Source organism: Vombatus ursinus, unplaced genomic scaffold (assembly GCF_900497805.2).
Source record: "Vombatus ursinus unplaced genomic scaffold, bare-nosed wombat genome assembly UNPS02001419.1, whole genome shotgun sequence".
In the NCBI taxonomy this organism is placed as follows: domain Eukaryota; kingdom Metazoa; phylum Chordata; class Mammalia; order Diprotodontia; family Vombatidae; genus Vombatus; species Vombatus ursinus.
Genome location: NW_020941197.1, coordinates 31,060,274 through 31,082,213, shown reverse-complemented (window position 1 = coordinate 31,082,213; position 21,940 = coordinate 31,060,274). Strand labels below are relative to the sequence as shown.

Below are 21,940 nucleotides of genomic sequence, written 5' to 3'. Positions count from 1 at the left end.
TCTTTTCTTGGAACAAAGTCAATAAAATGGAAAAGTAAACAGATAAGCAATTCCAGCTAATACACCCATTGAGTCTGATGGTATATGCAGTAATTCCATATTCATAGTCCCCTTCCACCCCTCAATGATGAGAAAGGGATCTACTTTTTTTATAACTCTTCTCTGAGGATAGGTGTGGTCATTATAATTTTGAAGTTTTCATCTTTTATTTTTCTTATTTGTGTCATTATATAAATTATATTCCTGTTTCTGTTTACTCTGCATCAGAGGGGTTTTTTAGATTTCTCTTCTTTCTCAGCCTCTGCTGGATCATCGTCTGTGTCTGATTTCCTCAGTATGGATGTTCTCTAAGATAATGTCCTGGACCCACTTCTTTTTTATCTTAATACTTTCTTTTGCTGACCTTATCAGCTCCCATGGTTCAGATATCATCTCTGTTGAGATAATCATCAGATCTGTAGATTCAGCCTTAGTCTCTTTCTCAAGTTCTAAGCTGTGTTACAGGGTATCATAAACTTATCCTGTTCAAAATAAGACTCATCATCTTCTCCCAAATTTATACCTTTTTTGCACTTCCTGTTTTTGTCAGTATTATCACAAAACTTCCAGTAACACAGGTTCATAATCCTAGAGCCATCCTCAACTCTTTGCTTCTATTCAGTAGCCAAGTTTTGCCATTTAAGCCTCCCCAGCACCTCTCCCATCTGTTCCCTTCTCTCTGCTCCCACCACCATCAGCCTGCTTCTTACTCTAGTTACTTCTAACCTGGTGTTCCTGCTTAGTGTCCCTGCCTTTTGTTGTTAAAGTCAGCCAGTCAGTTAGTAAACGTTTATTAATTGCCAGTCATTGTGCTAAGTGCTGGGAGATACCAAGACAGGCAGAAGTCTTGAGGCAGAATTGTGACTGTTGGGCTGTAATCTGTATTTATTTTGCAGAATTTAATTTCAAATAACAAATGATTTTAAGTAATTGAAAATTTGAATAAATTGAATTTGATGTGGTAATGTTTAATTTATTTGAGTATTTTTTAAAATAATTATTAATTTTGGTTTTCTGATCTTTCAGAAAGATGAAGTATATCTTAATCTGGTGCTGGACTACGTTCCTGAAACAGTGTACAGAGTTGCCAGACACTATAGTCGGGCCAAACAGACACTCCCTTTGATCTATGTTAAGGTATGTAAGAAATTTTTAAAGCCCATTATAACATAAAAAACTTATTTAATCTTCAAATCTGGCACTTCAGTTCTAGTCCTAGGACATTGTTTATTTTCTCATCTTTGGCAGCTTCTCCATTTGTCAGAGGATTGAAAATCAAAATATTGCAATGCTGCTTACCTGTCCTTAAAAACTACATTAAATTTGCTCTTAAAAATGCCACTTACAGATGGAATTGTACCTGCAGCCTGTTTAAAAATATACAGGGACTTTATGAATAGGTCATTTAATTCTTGGAATATTATTTCTGACAATCACACATTTACTTACATTTTATTATTCACAAATGTCACAGTTATTCACATTTCTCTAGCATATGTTTTCAGCGTGCTTTTCTCACAACAACACTTGAGGTAAATTGTCCAATTTTTATTATCCTCATTTTGCAGATGAGAAAAGTAGAGGCCAGGGAGAATAGTTATAATAATAATAGCGGTAGTAATAGCTCACATTTACACAGTGTTTTAAATTTTACAAAGAACTTTATATACATTATCTCATTTGGTCCTCACAACAACATGGTATGAAATAGGCCCTCTGGTTATCCAAATTTTTTAGAAATGAAGAAACTAACACTCAGAAAGATGAAATGACTTAGGATAAATCTTTAGGATAATGACTTATAGTAAGAATGCGAGGCTGAATTTGACCCCTGGTTTTCCTGACTCCAAATCCAGCATTTTCTCTCCGATGCTATGCCCTTTCTCAACTTGCGTATGGACGTATAGCTGTCCTTTCACATTATGTCATGTTGCCTATCTATGGTGCAAAGGACATAGACTCATTCATCATTATTTATTCAGTATAAATGTGTAAGAGCTGACTTTAAACTGACTATTCTTTCTTTGACAGCTTACTCTTTGAGGATGTTTATAAGTCTCTTTAAAACTATAATATCGAGATTCACATTAATAAGAATCTGTTTTATCAGGGAACCTCTGATTTTAGACTATGGTAATTTGGAAAAGCAAGAAAAACACTTCTATAGTTTTTCTAGCCTCATCTTTTTAGAAAAGAAAAACTGATTAAATGTAATAGAGAAATAAAATGAAGGGAAGGTATACGCAGGCAACTCCAGTAGGAATAGTAGAATTTTTGTCCGTTTTTTTCCCCTGTATTCTGAAACTTACATAAAACTGAAAGATAAATCATTGTCTCAGTTAAAATTTTTACTTTGTGGCTATGACCCAGGATTTTAATTTTTAGCATATACTTAAAATTGTTAATGTTTATTAATGTTTATATAATGTTTATAGACTCAAGTCCTGAGTCCAACACATATTAATAGGATGACCTTAGGCAAGTCACTTATCCTTCAGTGCCCCAGGCAACTCTCTGAGCTACTAGGGTATCAGTGAATTTCACTGAAGATGAAATGACAGGTCTGAGATTCTCCTCCCCACAAATCAATTCAATAAACATTGATAATTTCTTCTCCCACTCTCAGGTAATGATTTGGAATAATTAGAGCTTAAATAAAATTGAGTAAGCAGAATTTTATGTTTAGAATTTAGCTCATTCAGTGTTACTAATTTTCTCTGGTATCCAAAGGTTCTAATGAAAGCATTCACATCATTGGAACTCTGTCCTAGCTTTTGGCCAAAAGCCACACAAACTTGCATACTTTTAGAAATCATGAACCCATATCATTTTTGTCATATAAAGTTCTTTTTGCTTCATAGGCAAGTTTTTCTAAATAGGGACTATCCTGGAGTCTAATTACTTCATTATTATATCTTATGTACTGGAGTAGAATTTAAAGAGAAGCTAGGCCTATTTGGACATTGTTCATGTAGATTTACTTACAGTATGAAGAAGACTTTATAACATGGTTTTACTTGTAGCTTGTACTCGAAGAATAATAACCTTGTGACTTTTTTCAGGGCTCAAATGCCAGATCCTATATAAGTTCTGATATAAACCCTTCAGTTGGTAGTGCTCTTCCTCCTTATCTTCAGAATTTATTTGTCGTTTATTTTGCACGTATTTTATATTTACTCATCTGCATTCATACTACTTTCCCCAACAAAATACAAGTTTCATAAAAAGAGGGGCTTTTTTTTTTTTCATTTTTGTCTCTTTTCCCTACTGCCAAACATGGTGCCTGTCACAATGTAAGTGTTTAATACACGCTTGTGGAGTGAGTGAAAAATGAATGAATGAATATGTGAATGAAAAGCCAGGCGCCAGGGTAAAAAGCTTCTTACCTTATTTCAAAATTTTTTTTCAGAACTTGAATAGAAAAAATTAAATTTAAATTAAAGCTGAGTACTTCATTCTTCTTTCTTCTTCTTCAAAAGGTGAAGAGAAAGGAAATCTAGGGTATAGAATAGGTCTATTAGATAAGAATTTATATGAAGTAAATGGTTTCTTGATACTGGCCTGTTTTAACATTGCAAAGAAAGTTTGAGACAAGATAAAAACCCTTTAGTATTCTGTCATTAATGATTTTCACTGCTCTTAAGACATTGGTGTGACAGAACTGTCAAATGAATCATTTTAACAAACATACACATCAGCTCAAGTTTCTTATTTAGAGGATCCTTTTTTAATGGCAATGAATGAAAGACACTCTTTGAATACACCTTAAGATTTAGATAATAATTCCTTTTGTTTATTAAATGTTACCAAAGTTATAAAGACCTTGATGACATTGGTACAGCAGTGCACCCTTGATGCCTTCCAGAAGTTCAAAGAAATGATGTAGTCAGTGTTACCATAATTCTTTCCTTTGTAGCATACTCATTTGAGTTGAAAATTAAACTTCCTCAACCTTTTACCCTCATTAAATAATGTTCTAAAAATCTTTTTTATAACCATCATACTTTGGAGTTAAGTTTGATACCAAATTGCTAAATAAACTATAATGATATCCAGACAGTGATTTATCTTTGCTTCATCATACCTCTTTGAAGGAATTAAAACTACAAGGTCCTTCATGTCAAGATTTACTTCATCTGAGTCACTGTCCTATCAGCAACTTGTAAAGGGGCTGCCACAAATGTCACTCTTACATCCCACATGAGTCTATTTAAGGATGTTGCCTGGCTAGTCACCTCAGTGATGATTGTTTTCCAAAGGACATGTGTGTAGGCGGCCAATAAGTCAGAGAGAAGCAAGCAAAAGATATAGACTCTGCCCTTGAGAGACACCACCAGAGAGGTTCAGTATCTCTTCATGTGGATTCTTTTCTTTGTCCCTCAGTCAAGTATTTAAGTGTCACCCTTTGGGATAAAATGGGAAAAGCCCACAAGGTAATATCTACAGTCTTGGGCGTCTCTGTGGTGTTAGTCACCCATGGTGTATGTGGTGGTTTAAAACCCTGTTATCTCTGAGACTTATCAAGGATGACAGTAATGTAGTCCTGATTCATCAATGTTGCAACAAATCATTAATAGACTTAGGTCTCTCACATCCTGCCCTAATCCAGAAAATCCTGGGAGCTTTGGTTCACAGTAACCTGCAAGGGGTGTTTACCAAGGGAAATTCATGTTGTGGTAGAAACTAGAGAAATATTTATGCATTTAATTACTTAGTTGGAAAAAAGAGAGAAAACCTTAAGGAAAAGGTTCGGGATCTAATTTTCCCTTAAAGTTATTTTTCTTGTTTCATTGTTTACTGATTAAGGATAATCTTGCATTTGATATAAGGAATGTAACACTTATTATTGTTTATTTTTCAGTTGTACATGTATCAACTATTTCGAAGTTTAGCCTATATCCATTCCTTTGGAATCTGTCATCGGGATATTAAACCACAGAACCTCTTGCTTGACCCTGATACAGCTGTCCTAAAACTTTGTGACTTTGGAAGGTAAGTTTCTTCTTTTGAATTTTCACATACTGTTCTAATCCTGTTACACATTTAATGAAATAATGTATGTAAAGCACTCTGCAAACTTTTAAAGCACTTTATAAATATACTCTATTATTTTTATTATTATGATACATATACATGTCATTTTGATTGATTTGTATCTGCTGTGTTTCTTTTGACTATAGGGCTCATTTTTATCTCAGTTTAGGAATGAGGAAGAGACTTCAGAAGTAACGTTTTACTCTTTTTATTTTGTCTTTCCTACTAGCTTTTCCTTTTCCCCTGTGGTTCCTGCCCCTCTTTCCCTTTCATTTACCTTATACTTTGCCACTGATTGTAAATCTTCACCAGTTCCTCATTTTCTTCCTTTTCTCGTGACATCTTTCTAATCCTCTGGTACATCCTTTAAAAATTTCAACATCCCCACTTAGACTATTACCTATTTGCCATCTTTGAATTATCTTAAATTCTTAAAATGAAAGATAGTCCTGTTCTGCGGGGAACTTTCAGTGATCCCAAACCGCTCCCCATCACAAAGTCTGTCTTTGAAACAACAGTTAACTTGCAGTGACTTTATGTAGCTGAGAGTAATGGACTTCTGCAGTCTCATGAAAATCAGAATTGCTGGTGACTGAAATTCAGTCCATGAAGAAATACATGTCTGATGTAAGTAGAGACTCCTTCGTGTTTCTCACCGTGAAGTGCATAAGAAGTGGATTAAAAGACCTCATCAAGGATATATATGACTCAAAGAGGCAGAAGGCTATTCATGTATCAAGAGCCTGCGATAACAATATTCTAATAAACATTCTATGAGAAGACCTGTGTACCTTAAATGGACCCTCCGTGGAAAATTTTTGTAGGAGATAAAACTATGCATTGTAGTAATGGGTGGGTTGTAATCTATACTTGAACAGGAAGTACCAGGGGATTATGGATTCATTGAAGCAGTTTTAAACGTTGGACTGATCCCTCCCCATCTTCCAGTTTGCTTTCTTCGTTGTAGTTTTCCCCTTCTTTATGATCTTCCAACTCTCCTTTTTTTCTGGGTTTCATATAGACACATTCATACCATCTAATTTTCATATTTCTACTTCAAAACACCTTACAGTGCCCTTATTATTTCAACTTGCTGTTTCACGTGGAGAATATTTTAATGATACCTTTTGTTTTTAAAGTAAGTCATTTTCAGACATGGAGCTCCTCCTCACATTCCCCACAAACTAAAACAACTCATAAAGGATCTGCATCTAACAGTGTCTTTCTCTAGTTAGATGAGACTGGTATGGGCAAGGCAGCTATTTGGAGTTTGGCTTCCTTTCAGTGGTCTTTTTTTTTTTTTAACGTTATTAAAATTGCATATATTGTTCTTCAGCTTGTGCTTACTTCCCTCTACCACATCATGCATGTTTCTCTGAATTCTTCATATTTGTCATTTTGTACTTCAGAATAATATTCTATTACATTCAAGAATTCCAGTTGTTCAAGCATTCTCTATTTGGATAATTTCTACTTTGTTTCTTGCTTTTTGCTGTCACAAACAAAGCTGCTATGAATATGTAGGCCTTGCCCTCCCCCCCTGTTTTTTACTTCTTAAGGGAATGTATATAAGAATGAGATCTCTTATCTGGTTCAAATAATATTAATATCGTGCTCACTTCATCCATATCATTCCTAGGACATATTTTTGATTTTGGCTATCTCTCAGTTGTCTCTGGGAAAATTTCCCATAGCAGACCGATCAAATATGTAGTACCTAGAGATCTTATATCTATAGAGGCTATCCTGTTTTTGACCTTTCCGATTTCACATTGTCCAAATGTGTAATGGTTCTTCTGAGGTTTAATTTTACTTCTGAGGTTATGGCTCCCTGACCTCTCATTATAGGGAAAGATAAAGGATGCTTAACAGAAACTACTGCTTAATACCTAAAGTAAAGTGTTCCAAAACTGTTACCATTCCCTACTTATAGTACAAATAGTGTTAAATTAGGTATGAAAGAATTTATGACACTAGATTTTTCCACTGTTGAAGTATTCTTTTCCCAGCTGTAAAACACTTATTATGTGTCATGTTTTGGGGCATGGAAATAGTTTTATTAAGATATTTCATTATAGTGGAATCTAGAACAAATATTTTGCCTTTACAGGCAAAATCTCATTTAATAATTGTCTCACTTAACAGATTTTTCTGGGATGAAATATTTTTAAACATAGTTTGCCTGAGCAAAGAGTGAACTAGAGGGGATCTTCTTCTCATTGTTGAGTTAGTGATAAAGGAAGAAGTATTAGTGGTGCTGTTTCTGGTATAGGCCAACAAAGGCAATTTGGGACCCAACTGAGAGAAAAGCATACAGCCCAGGCCATGGCTGTATGCACCTTTCTCATTCACTGGGAAGCAAAGAAGAGAAGGGGTCTCCTACTTAAGCTAACAGGGCAGAAAACCTGCAGCTTATCTCAAATGGAAGGGGAGGCAAAAGGAGATAGTATCCCTTCCAAGGTTACAAGCTTTGCAACCTGCAGTAAATTCTTACACTTACTAGGTTGGTTCTACCTATAATAATTCACTTTCTAACAGCAAAGTATCATTGTAATGTATCTTTTTAATCAATGGATTTAATTTTATTGAGGGGAAAGGAATCCTGTGATTTCATTGGTTTGGAGATTTCCCAGCATGCAAACTCCCTCTATTAATGCAGATCTATAATATCACCTATAAGTTAAAGTTTTACAGAGTTGCCTGGGACATTTAGTGATTTCATAGTTAATGTTTTAAAACAAGGGCTTGAATACAAGCCTTTCTGATTTCAAGGCCAGGCTTCTATACAAAGATATTACTATATTATAAAAAGATAAGGGCTATTGATTTTATTTGTTATATTCAACCATGACTTCATTTTATTTCAGTCTAAATTCAGGGAGCAGTTTTTGTTATTTAATTTGACCTGCCAAGTAGGGACCCAACCTTGTGGAGATATCAAAAGAAATAATCCTGACCTTTGAATTTTATAATGAAGCATGAATATTGGGATTAAAAAAGCAAATTACTAGAAAAAGAATGGAAAGAAGTAATTTTAAAGTATTAAACATTAACATTCATTTGGAGTTCAGGTTCCACTTGTGGCTTTGATTCATAATTTTAGGGACTAGGAAGCACTGAGTACTAATTAGAATGAAAATTGGATGACTCACTCATTTTAAAATGTGCACATTTGAAAGTGAGTGGATAGTGTGTCATTCCTCCTCAGTTGTAAGAAGTTCAAGTTTGCCAGTATCTCTGGTATGTCTCCCTACTACCTTTAAGATAAAATACTAGCTCCTCAGCTTGTCATTTATACCCTCCAGATTCTAGATGTAGTCTAAATTTCCAGACTTATTTCACATTATTCTTCTTGCCTTCTGTGTCCTGATCATAGCCGTTTTGTTTGCTCTTCCCAGAACTCCTACCTCAGTGCTTTTAGACCACTAGTTGTCCTGCAAATCTACAATGAACTCCCTTCTCATCTCACCTCACTCTCTTAGAATCTTTACCTTTGTTCTGGGGTAAGCTCAGGCACCATCATTAACAGAAAGCCTTTCTTTAGTCCCTAGTGGATAGGGATCTTTTCTTCTCATTATCTTTATTTACTAATTGCAATAATTATTATATCTCCCTTTCCCCACAGAAAAATGTAAACTCTTTAATCACAGGGATCATTTTTGATCTGTGTGTGTGAAGCTATATGGCCATTCTGTACCTACAAGTGCTAAGACAGCCAGCTTGGGGGATTTGCATACAGTCGGTGTTTAATAGAAATGCTTTTTCAGTTGAATTAGATTAACCATGCTTTACTTTTCTAGCCCTGGACTCCTCATTTGAGTTTGCTGTGACCTCTCTCCAGGCTCTATATACAACATATTTAGTCTAGCTCAGTACTCTCATGTGTACGAGTTATACTTAATCTGATACCTGCCTATTCTCATTTAACTCTTTTAGTTTTGTTGCCTTGTGTTCAAAAAGGTACCAAACTTTGAAAGCAGGAATTTCCAGTTCTAATTGTTTTATGCTGCTTTATGTTTCAGTTTTTCTCAGGTGGTGTCTCAAAATATTAACTGTAATTCATTTTCATTTTATAAAATATGAGGTATTTTAAAATATTTTAAATTTCATTTTAAATAGTTTAAAATGCTAAATATTTAAACATTTTTAAAATAGGAGAGCCTTTTGGCAGTGGTGGTAAAATGAAGGAGTTTTTATATTGAACAAAGGAGATTATGACGTCAGGATTCAAAAAAATTTGAGTTATCACTGTACACAAGGATGTAGAATTATACAATTCTCTATGTAGGGTTTAGGCAATTAAGGCATTCTTTGTGATAATGAGTCTTCAAAATAGGTTGGATCTGTCTTTGCTGAGGTGTCCCCTCAGTTCAAGACACAACTTTTAAGGTGCTAGCCAGTTTTAAATCAATTTTTCCCTTGGTCATAAAAGTATACGTTATCATCTAACTAGGAGTGGGTAATTTAGGGATCAAAAGAGTCTCTGTCTGTCTCACTTCCCTTGTAACAATGTGATGATTGTTTTAATATTGCTTTTCTTTAAATCGGTTATATAATATGCACAGTTTTGTAATATTTGGAACAAATATATAGTTATGATTATTTTGCTGATTCACCCAACTTTTTCTTTCAGGTATAAAAATACATCTCAGATAAATGGCTAGATTTAAAATGAATCTTGGAGGACATGTAACTGATATGCCTGTCTTTGAGAGCGATAACCATTTAACCTATTTATGCAGCATACAGATACAGTAATTTCTAAAGTCATCTGCTTTCTGTTTTTGTTACTAGTGCAAAGCAGCTGGTTCGAGGAGAGCCCAACGTTTCATATATCTGCTCTCGCTACTATAGAGCACCAGAGTTGATCTTTGGAGCAACTGATTACACCTCTAGCATAGGTAAGTGTAAAATCTGTAAAAAGTGGTTCTCATTGCTATTTACTTTCTAAAATAATTAATTATTTGGCCAGTTTGTCACAATTTCAGATAAATATTAAGAATAGGTATTGGCCAGAACTATTTTCCAGTGATCTATGAACATGTTTAAGGTGAAAGCAACAGGCATTTGTTAAGCACCTGCTGTGTGTCTGGAAATGAGCTCAGTGCTTTACAGATATTATCTCATTTGGTGCTTACCACAAATCTGGGAGGGAGGTGCTATTATTAAATATAATTTAAAGATCAAACTTCTTAAAGATGAAGAAACTAAAACAGAGATGAAGCGACCTTCTTAGGGCCACCCAGGTAGTAAATATCTGAGGCCTGATTTGAACTCAGGTCTTCCTGACTCCAGGACCTATCACTCTAGATCACCTACCTGCCTTTATTTTGAAAACTTTCGTGAAAAGTTTCAGAATTTAAAAGTTTCTTAAAATCATTTGCCATTTTCACCAGCACAGTAATAGTCTGTGAACTAGTCTTCATTGAATATAATATCCTAATTTAACAAAAGCAACAGTTTTTACCAATGTTACCTTTTACTAATAATAAAGAGAGAGAGAAATCAAAGTTTTATGATTACTTTATACATGGATTTAAAAAACGAATCTTTCCAACAGTCATATTCTTTTCATTTAAACTCAATGATAATATTCTCTTCTGAGTTGTAAATAGTTTCAGCACATGATAGATCACAATCACAGGAGCTTAGTAAATGTATGTTGAAGGAGAGCAGATGGCTTCTTGGCAGAACACCGTTCTCAATCCCTGGCCCAAATAGTTCTCAAACCCAAGAGCACTGAAGTTCTCATGGTTACTTTCCTTGTGCTTTCATCTTCATCTCCAGCTGTTCCCCAAGTGGAAGGCATTGCGCACCATTATTGTTGACTTATGGCATCTGTTGCAGGCCAGCTACATTGACTGGTCTGCCCCAGAGGCAGAACAGCTTTGAGAAACCATTCACTCCCTAGCATCTTGTTTATTGCTTATAGTTCTGGGTATTTTAGGCTTCTAGGCAGTGGGGCTGAAACTGAAGAGCCATAAATAGGATAATTGAAAATAATCAACAGAGGAAAGGCACTGTGATGAAGGGAGATTGAGAAAGACTTCCTATAGAAGGTGGGATTTTAGCTGGGACTTCAAGGAAGCCAAGAGGTAGAGACAAGAAAAGAACATTCCAGGCACGGGGGAAAACCTGTGAAAATGCCCAGTGTCTGACAATTGAGTTTCTTGTATGAGGAACAGCAAAGAGGCCATTGTCACTGGATCTAAGAGTATACTGGGGAGAGAGGAAAAGAGAGTAAGGTGTAAGAAGACTGGAAAATATGGGGCAGAGAGTGGTGAGCAGGTTACTAACTGGCTTTGAATTTTAAACAACGAATTTTATATCTGATCCTGGAGGTGATACCACTAGAGTTTATTGAGTGAGGGGTGGGGAGATTGTGTGACAGATATTAACTTCAAAAGTACCATACTTGACTAATGACTAGCCAGTAACTTAAAGTTAAACCAGTTTTAAAATCCACCACAGCAGTCTAGCAAGCTAGATGCAAATGATGGTCTTGGCCATATGTAGTAAACGTAAAATAAGAAAGGCTTGTCAGAGAAATTGTCAAAAGCCACAAAGGGAGTAGAAAGTGTGCTGCCCTTGAAACTGGAAGTCCTATACTCAATTCACAGATCTTTGCACTAAGTAACTTTTTGACCTTGGCAAGTTACTTAACTTCATTGAGCTTCAGTTTTCTTATCTATAAAATTGGTTAAATAATACTCATTCTATTTTCTTGACAGTGTTATTGTAAAGAAAATGTCATGTAAACTTAGAAGTAACTATAATAAATTAAGCTATTATTAAAATAAGGGGATTGGACTAAATGGTCTCTCAAAGATCTCTCCCAGCAGTGACATTTTTTTGATGATCTTTGAATTCCAAAGTTGTAATCTCTTAGCAAAAAAAACAGCATAAAAATAAACAGCCTTTGGTTGTAGGCTTCTGTCATGTGCTGGTCTGCCTACCTGTGATAACTAGGGGCTCCAGTCTTTGAAAAATCTCTCAGGAAATATTTTCTATGACCCAAAAAGAGCTTCTGAACCAGTGGTTTCTGTTCTTGATCATGTATTTCCAGCAGGCATGGCAGTTTTAGGAAAAAGAAGATAATAATCAGCTTCTTGTAGAGGAAAAAAAACCAGCCACAAAAAAGGCCACCAGGATACTCACAAATAATAGTCTTGTTATGCACAAATTCAGGGAAATATCTGTAGAGCAACACAAATAGAAATATAGACAGACACAAACAGAAATGTACACACACTTGTGTGTGTATTTGTTGATATATTCTAACATTCTCCCCTGATGGTGACAATTGACATGTTACTTTAAGATCATTGATAGATTGGAGTGTTTTGAGGTATTGAAAAATTATCTTTCCTAAACAGGAATTGGATCCATGATATCGGACACATCTAAGCTTACTAAGCAAGGAGTACTGAAGTACACACCCACACAAACACAGAGCTCTCTACTCACAGAAACATATGCATGCAGAGACTCATCCTTGTAGATACATGATATGAAGAAGGATGTATAGAAAACATTTGAAAGACTCATCACTCACCTTGCCCTCCAGTAATAGTCCTATACTTTAACAGAACCATCTGTTAGAGTCCACATTCTAGTATGGTCATGGGAGACTCCAGCAAAAAATCTAGGACTGAAAGACTGAATTAGGAGGACATGAGAAAGGGGCACATGACATAGAAAGTAAGCTTATGTTAAGGACTTTTTCAATCAAACAGATTTCAGGTGAGCACCTCCCAACATCAGTGTGCTTTTAATTCTTTGGTATACAATTGGTATACAATATAGTATATAATTTTTTATGTGGTGTACAATTTTTAAAAAATTTTAATTAACAAAACTCTTTTTTCCTTAGAAATTACATTTACACTGACTTTAGTAATTTGAAACTGAAGATTATACAATGTAATTCATTGCTACAATAGGGAGACTAAAAGAGCCCAAAAAGTCCATTAGTCAACAAAATCTGATTTAATTTCCAGACAGAAATGACTGCCAAATGCAACCCTAAGCTAGAGTATAAGCTCTTCTGTTAGCTCTGAAGAAGAATGATGTACAGTTGTCAGCATCAGCATCTTATAAAGCAGAGAGAAATAGAGAATCATTAGGTTTCAGTGTTTTCTAACATGGAGGTGGTACATTTGTAGGTAGGGCAAGATCAAGGGTATAACCATCTTTGTGTGTGGCTGAGGTAGAGTGGAGGAGTAACTTATGGATAGTGAGTAAGTTAAGGAATTGAGTGATTAGGGTGTTTAAGGGACAGCAGGCATTAGAGAGGGGAGAAAAATCGTGCCCTAGATACTGAACTCATTGAAGAAGAAAAGGGAATGTGTCCTGGAGGTCTATAGATGACAGCTACCAGGATTTTGAGTGACTAGTAGATATGAATTGCATGCACCTCAAAGGGGAAGAGGTTACTGAGTGATTGAGAGAGGAGTAAAAACTAGAAGTGGCAGCGGGGAGTAAGGATTATTCTAATTTCCCTGCCTCAACCATTGAGCCAAGGAAAATGAGTGAAAATACAGCCAGTACTGGACAGGGTAGCCAGGGAAGCTGTTTCATTAATGGGGAAGCAGTTTTTTGGTTATTCCTAGAAGAAAGGAGGGGACAAGCAAAAGATTGAGGTTGAAAGGAAGCTTGTTGCCTTTGGAACAAGGCATTCCAGAGGGCTGGAAGGGAGGGAGGGGTAGCTTTTGTTTGGAACTTTGGGGTGGAAATGTTGAGGGATATAGAAAATAAGGATAGTGAAATTATAGTGGCTTATTATTTAACAAGTAGCCTTTAGACTTCCAAAAGAAAATTAAGTAAATATACTTTGGAATCATTGAAGTTAACAAGACATTTCTTAGATATAATGCAGCAAAAATGCTTGTTTTGGAAGACTGATTATTTTAAGCCAAATAAAAAATTCAGTTATATGGTGGGGTAATTGTTTAAACTTATATACATGCATATGTTGTGGTATGTTTGGTTAATTTTTAAAAACTCATTAAAATTAGTTTCATTATTTTATAGTGTGGTAACTTAATCTCTTATCAAATAGGATAAAGGAAAGACAGATTCCCATAGAATCATTAAAGAAAAAGTTAAAATTCCTAATTTTTGAGACTCCAGAACAAATTTTTACAAACATAGATACATTTTTTTTTGGTTAAACTGGTTGGACATGTGGATTGTTTATTTAATTGGATTAAAAATAGAAGTTTAAACTCCATTTGATATTTTATGAAGTTTTCAAAAAGTTTGTCAACTTTTTGATGCAGAAGTAGGAAACCTTTTTCTCTTAAGCTCCACTGACCCACAAGGGGGAATAACACTTAAGAGACACAAAATGAAGTTTACCCTTAAATTTTAATTTTCTTTTAAAAAAATTAAATATTTAGCTCACCAGCATTTTAAATTAAGCACAGGACATGTAGAGTCATAATAATAGCTAAGGGGGGACATTACAAATCATCTTACTCAAATGACCTAATTTTATAGGTGAAGAATCTAAGATCCTAGTAGGCATGGGTGGGGAACCTTGGCCTCAGGGCCACATGTGACCCTCTACAAACCTCACAGAACAAAGCTCCTTAACAAAAGGATTTGTTCTGTAAAATGTGGACCCAGTCAAAAGGCCACACCTGAGGACCTAGAAGACCACATGTGGCCTCAAGGCCGAAGGTTCCCCACCCCTGTCCTAGAAGGTTAAGTGACTTAACTTATAGCTCATAAGTAGCAGAACTGGGATTCAAACCAAATTCAAGGTTTTTTATATTATGCTACTTTTATCTTAGTAGACTTGTTTGAATAATGAAATGTGTAACAGATTGCTTCCAATATATTAGTCCTAGGTAAGGGAAGAGAGATGAGGGTGAAGGTGGGAATTGAAGAAGATAAAAGGCTCCAGAGGACAAGGGAAGAAAAAAACTGTAATGCAGATAAGACATAGTTTGAATGAGGGAAAGATATTATCAGAACAAAAAAAGGATGAGAAGAGGAGAGGTGCTTAGAGAGGGAGAATACCAGAGAGAAGACGTATGAGTGGGTAACATTTTTAGCACTTGTAGCTTCAATTCCCTGTAGCTCTTAGGCTTTCCATCTCAAGGCTCAGGCCCCTTCACAACCTTTAATCAAAATTTCCCTGCTTAGTTTCTGTTCTTTCATTTCCTAAAATGCCAACTCTGTGATTCACCAAATCTTACTGTCTCCTGGCCTTCTCTGCCTAGAATGCAAGGGAGCAGTATATTTCCATTTTCACTTTCATTCACTGTCCGCAGTTTTATTTACTGATCTTAATGGCATTTATCAGGGACAAGCTGCAGATACTTTTTAGAAAAATTGACATAGCCATGATGAACCTAAACCATGGTTTATGACTCTAACTCTAACCCTACCCTAATCCTAATTTCTCATGTTGGCTATTTGCTGAAATTGATGTCCCCTGGGTGATACTGTACATAACTGCTCTTTTCAAAGATTCTAGAGTTCCAGCGTCCTAAAGTGCCACACATGTAGCTATTCCACTAAAATTTCCAAGCATGGAAAAAATGGGGGGAAATGTTTGCGTAGCAGTTTGCTTTAAGTCTCATTTGACAGATAACTTGATCTGTCTCTATATAGTTTATATTCAGGTCAGCAAGTACATACTTAGTGCCTGCATTGTATGTTCTCAACACTGTGTGAAATGCTTTGAGAAGCAGAAGAAAAATAACAAATGTCCCATTATGTGGAACATTGGGGAAATAAAGTAAGATTCTTTATCTGTGAAGTGAGTTTAAAACGTGTGTGTGTGTGTGTTATATGGTATAATTAGTATGAGAGTTCAGAGAAGAACTAGATGAATGTGGTCTTGAGCAGCCAAGGAAGTTTTCATGTAGGAGGCAGGACCCAATCCAAACTGTGAAGGAAGATATTCCTACTCTGATTCAGAGGGTAAGTGTTAAAAGTTCACTAGATATATTTTAAGTGGATTTTTCACAAAACATAATTTCAATTGAAAATCTTATCAAGATGAAAAGAACTCATTGAATCAATGCCTTTCATCTGTTTCTTTGACATGTCCAATCATCAAGCATGTTTTAAGTGCTTACTATGTGCACTATGTGCTAGAAATAGAAAGTGAGGCAGAAATACTCCCTGCTCTTCCTCAAGAGTTTACATTCTAATAAGGGAGACTCTATTTGGACAACTATACACATACAACATTTATGCAGTATATGTAGTAGCAGCTGGGTGGCACAGTGGATGGAGTGCAGAGCCTAGAGTCAGGGAAGGCCTGAATTCAAATACAGCCTGACACTTATTTGCTATCCTACCTTGAAAACATCACTTAACCTCTGTTTGCCTCAGTTTCCCCAACTGTAAAGTGGAGATAATAATATCTTCTACCAGGGTTGTTGTGAGGATCAAATGAGGTATTTGTAAAGTCTTAGCACAGTGCCTGGCACAAGCATAATAGGTACTTGTCTCTTTCCTTCCTAAAATGGAGGTTTTCTTAGAGAGAAGTAACTAGTATTGGAGGGGGTTAGGAGGTGGAGTAGAGAATGGGAAAGGGTTCTTTTAGAAGGTTTGATTTTAGCTGAGACTTGAAATCAAGCAATCTAGGAGGCTTATACAAAGAGGCACTAGTAGACAGCCAGTGAAAAGACAGCAAGTTGGGAAATGGAGTGCTGTCTACAAGGAAGAGTGAATAGGGCAGTTACCTGGATCATAAAGTGTTTGGAGGGGAGCAGGTTGTAAAGGGTTTTAAAAGCCAGACAGGTGATTTTATATTTGATCCTAAAGATGATGGGGACCCACTAGAGTTTATTGAGCAGGGGGTTACATGGTCAGGCCTGCCCTTGAGGATGATAACTGGGATGGCTGAGTGGAGCATGAACTGGGGTGGGAAAGAGACCTGGTCAGACCCAGCGGCGGCTATGGCAGTCATCCAGGTGTGGGGTGATGGCGCCCCTGCACCACAGCAGTGGCAACGTCAGAGGAAAGAAGCAAACATATATAAAAGATGTGAAGATATAAACAAGAGTATTTGACAACAGATTGGGTCATATGTGGTGACTGAGAGTTAGTATGAGATCTTGGAGGGTAAATCTGGGGGAGTGGGAGGACACTTGTACCCTTTACAGTAACAGGGAAGCCTTTTAATCTTATATTCATCTTTTTCTTAAGTTACCAGCTTTGTCCTCTATACCTATGACAGGCAGTGTGATGTGGGGCCTTTGAGAATTTGACTTCAAATTCTACTGTATGATAGTCCCTGTGTCTGATCCTGGGCATGTCGTCTCAGTTCTCTGAGCCCTCATCTGTAAAATGGTCATGAAAATAACTATAAAAAATGTCACAAGTTTGTGGCAATTAAACGAGATATGTAATGTATAGAAAGCATTTTGCAAGTCTTAACACCACATGAATGTCAGTTGTTAAAGTTACCCTAAAAATCTTTACTATAGATCAGGGACAAAGTTAAGAATAGTTTTTACATTTTTAAATAAAGCTTTCTTATATTTAAAAATGTAAGTTCTATTTTTGGCTTGGGGCTAGCGGGCTCATGGGCTCTAGTTTACTGACCTGTGATATTGTTTAAATGTTCTATAAAAGATAGATATCAGTCTCATAGTTTACAGATTCTCCAACTGGAAACTCAGGATATAGAACATTAATTATTTTTAAATATTATGTTTATCATGGCAATTATGCATCTTTTTTTATTTAGTGAGAACAACACTTGTTTACATGACACTGTATATTATTTTATAGAATTTGAATATCATAGCCTCTGTATCCAAATAGCTTTCAGTATTAAGCAAGGCATTTTAATCTATCCACCTTTACTTTCATAACTCAGGAAATCAAAGTGTTTATTTTTTCTTACGTATTATTAGAAAAAATATATTGTTTCAAATAAACTTCAAGCTTATTTTATGTATATGCAGTAAGTTTTTATTGAGGACCTATTGTGTGTTTAATGTTGTATTAGGTGCTGTGGGAGTTACAAAAGAAATATGAGACACGACTCATCTCTTCCCTAAAGGATCCTTTATAGTCTTGTTGAAGAAACAAATGATAGAAGTTGTAACACAAGACAGTTTGTTAGGACCCAAATTATCAGAACACACAGTGACTTAATACAAGAAAGAACTGAGTCATCATCAATAAGAAATTTATCAAATACCCACTACCTATAGGGTATGTTAGGCTTGGAATAGTTGGCTTCATGGAGGTAAGATTTATGCCAGACTATAAATTTAGTTTGATAGGCAGAGAGGGCGGAGAAGGCATCACAGCGAGATCTCTATAAAGAGAGTATGGTTTTGAGTTTATTTTAGAGGGCTATAGAAAGCAGAACTGGATAGATTAGATTTTGGGGAATCCTGAATGCTAAGCTGAAAAATTCAGTAGACAAAGGTTGTAAACCTTGTTTCTATCATATTTCATTGATCTCTGGAGAGAAGAATAACTAAGGGCCACAAAAATACAATGCAATTTAATTTATGTGTGGTTTTTAAATGTGTGTGTGTGTATATACATATATATATACATATATATATAGTTTGTCCATTTAAAATAAAGAACAGAATATGTAAAATTATATTCAGTAAATACAAAAAATATTGAATATGCTTCCCTTATGTGTTATGGTCAAATATACATGGAGACACAGTAACATAGGTAAAATTAAGTGTACCACATCCAGGTGAAATGTCAGAAGTTACCATCCCTGCTCTTAAAACCGGGGGTAGCAAGCCATTAAACATTTTCTATAACTTCCTACACCACTGAAAAGATAGAGAATATATCACACAAACTTCAGCTGTAATTCTCCACACCTCAAAAAATTTTCAATCTTTGCTTATCCTTTTTTTCCTTCTTATCCTGGAGGAAGAATTATTCCTGCTTCTTTCCAACACTAACCCTGTGCCCTCCAGGGGAGACTTTTATTGTCGCCTCTCATTAAGGGGACAAAGAAGTAGAACACTTGGAAACTAAACTAGAGTGCCATAGAAGCCAAAGTAGGACAATTAATAAGTAGTTAATGGACATGAACGAACAAGTTTTAAAAGAAGAAATTCGAACTGTCAAAAGCCGTATGACAGATATCACCAAATCACTAATCATAAGAGAATACAAAACAACTTTGGGATTTATCTTGTAAGCCAAATATGATTAAAAGTAGGATAGTCAATGTTGAACAAGTGATAGGAAAACAGGTCCACTAATACATATATTTTTAGTACTGAATTGTTTCAATTACTCTGAAAAGAAATTTGGAATTACATGAGAAAAATTACTAAACCATTTGATCTAGCAATCTCACTACTGTACTTATCCCTCAAAATGAGGGAGAACAATGAAGAAAGACTTCCATATGTAAGAAAATATTTGTAGTAGGTTTTTTGTTGTGTTTTTGTTTTTGTGTTTTGGTTTTTTTTTTTGGACGGTAGCAAAAATCTGAAAACTCTTCCCATCAGTTAGGGAATGGCTAAACAAAATATGGTATATAAGTGTAGTTGAGTATTACTTCGTCATGAGGGCAGATAAATATGAGTATTCAGAAAAGCATCATAGGGCTTGTATGAATTTAAACAGAGAAAAGAAGGTACAGAGTGCAGTATATTCCAGTGTATGATGAGTATGTTGAAAATAATATAAATAAAAACAACAAAAAGACATCCACACTGAGATTAAATGCCATGACCAATTTTAGCTCCGCAGGACCCGTGAAGAAAACAAACGAAGGCAAAAACAAACTCTGCCTTCAAGGAGCTCACGTTCTAATGAGGGAAGAAAACTAGCATTTATTAACCACCTGATACGTGCCAGGCCCTGTGCTAAGCCCTTTACGAATATTATCTCATTTGAGCCTCACAACAAACCTGGAAGGAAGATGCTGTTATTGTCCCATTTTACAGTTGAGGAATCTGAGGAAGACAGAGATTAAGTGATTTGCCCAGGGTCACATGACTGATGTCTGAGGCAGAATTTGAATTCATACCTTCCTAATTCTAGACCCAGTGCTCCATCCACTGATCCACTTAGCTGCCTCTATGCAAGAAGACAGTATTTAAGTAAGTACATATGAGATAGATGTGGAGTAGATAGATAGAAGGTAACCTCAGTGGGGAAGGCATTAGCATCTGGAGAAAGCAAGAAATTTTTTAAAAAACGTTTTTCTCTGTTACAAGGAGCATGAGAACTGGTATATTAGGAAAGCTTTATACTGAAGGCATACAATGTTTCAGAAGTAATGGAAATTGGGAGTATATAAATGGAGGAAGTGCTTGTTCCCAACCCCAGTAGAATGTGGACAAACCAGACTGAAAGGTGTTGAGAAGGGAGGGAGTGGGTGGTGAAGAAGAAGAGAAATCAGAATAGACTATGCTTTAATTAAGTTTGACAATGAAAGGAATAAGAGACTGAAAAGGAGCAAGAGGACAAACGGAGCAGTATCGTGAAAATCCAGAGAGGAAAGCACATCTAGAAGAGGGTGGTCAGCAATGTGTGAGTATTCAGCAGGGTCTTGTGCAGCAGATAGTTCAAGAAAGATGAGGACTAAGAAAAGATCATCAGATTTGGCAATTGATTTGTTAAATACCCAGCCAGCATGGTTGTAAGACTTCCTCTAGCTACATTTAGCAGCTCATTAGTAGCAGTGGAAGAGGCAGATGGTGGGAGTAATCCAGGAATGAGGTTTGGCAAGAGATGAGTAGTGAGAGAAGTTGTGATGTGTCCAAAATCACATGGGAACTTGCAGAGCTGTAACTCAGTGTTCTTGTGTCAGGAGCAAAAACTTAGTGATTAAGAATTCCACCTTTCAAGACGCCAGCTCCTTCAAGTCTTAAATGCTGGTGCATCTAATCTAGGCTACACAGATCCTTCTTTCGTAACAGGAAACTAACCTTCCTGGGGTTTTTTCATTTGTTTTGAGAATTGGAGGGATGGGGCATGGCTAAAGACTAACACACAGGTTAGCTTATTAAACTCACCGAGGGCATAATCAGCAGCACAGCAATCTACCAAATTAAAGGGGGGTCTGGAACCTAGTTAGAAGAGGTTGTTCAGATGCCTACCATGGTAGCACTGGGCTATTATGTATAAGGAAAAGGAATTAATTGGGTACCCTTTGAAGTCTGGCCAGTAGTAACCTGTGTGTAGCCATGAGTTTATCTGAGGATTTTGCAATATTCAAACTCTAGATAGTATTAAAATTATCTTGACTAGTTAAGGGTTCATCTGCATTTACTTGCAGCCTATATGCTGTTGCTGCTAAATACTCATTTGTTACATAGTTCAAATAACTCCCTCATCTTTTTAGTTTGATTTGTTTATCCGAGTAACATTAATTACAGAATTTTATAGCGCTTCTCCACAAGAATGAACTTTAGATATCAGGGACCATTCTTCAGGTTGCTCTGAGTGACTGCCTTCTATAAAAGGTTGGGTTAGCAGGACTGAGAAGACAATTCCCTGAGGCAAGATGTTATATGTCTGTGCTTTAGGACAGTCTGTGCTTCTGATGCCCACCTTTTAAAAAAAAAATTGAATTAATATGTGCCAGGTACTGTGCTAAGCCATTTACAAATATTATCTCATTTGATCCTGACACCAATTCCCTGATAAATATGACAATTAGTAGGTTCGCCCTTTCTCCTCATCCTTTATGGGTTTGAAAGACTTCTGTGGGTGGGGTTGGCAAATAAGTCTCTTAAGAGTTTCTCAGAGTCGGAAACAGCAGTGGCTATTATTTTTAAAAAGGTAAACTAAAAGTTGTTGCCTGTTTCTACAGTCTGGTCAAATTGACAGTGAAATCTTCATTTTCAGATCTTCTACAAGCTCTTTGGCACTATTCCTGTTTATGATTTAAATA

At 36.0% G+C, this 21,940-nt stretch overlaps 1 protein-coding gene across 1 annotated transcript in view; it reads left to right on the top strand.

Moving 5' to 3' along the window:
* GSK3B (glycogen synthase kinase 3 beta) overlaps window positions 1-21,940 on the top strand; it is a 162,186-nt gene that overhangs the window by 70,410 nt on the left and 69,836 nt on the right. Inside the window, exons 5-7 of the mRNA XM_027866838.1 lie at window positions 1,066-1,176; window positions 4,901-5,031; window positions 9,868-9,974. Coding sequence (XP_027722639.1) covers window positions 1,066-1,176; window positions 4,901-5,031; window positions 9,868-9,974 — 349 coding nt within the window. The remainder of the gene's footprint in view (window positions 1-1,065; window positions 1,177-4,900; window positions 5,032-9,867; window positions 9,975-21,940) is intronic.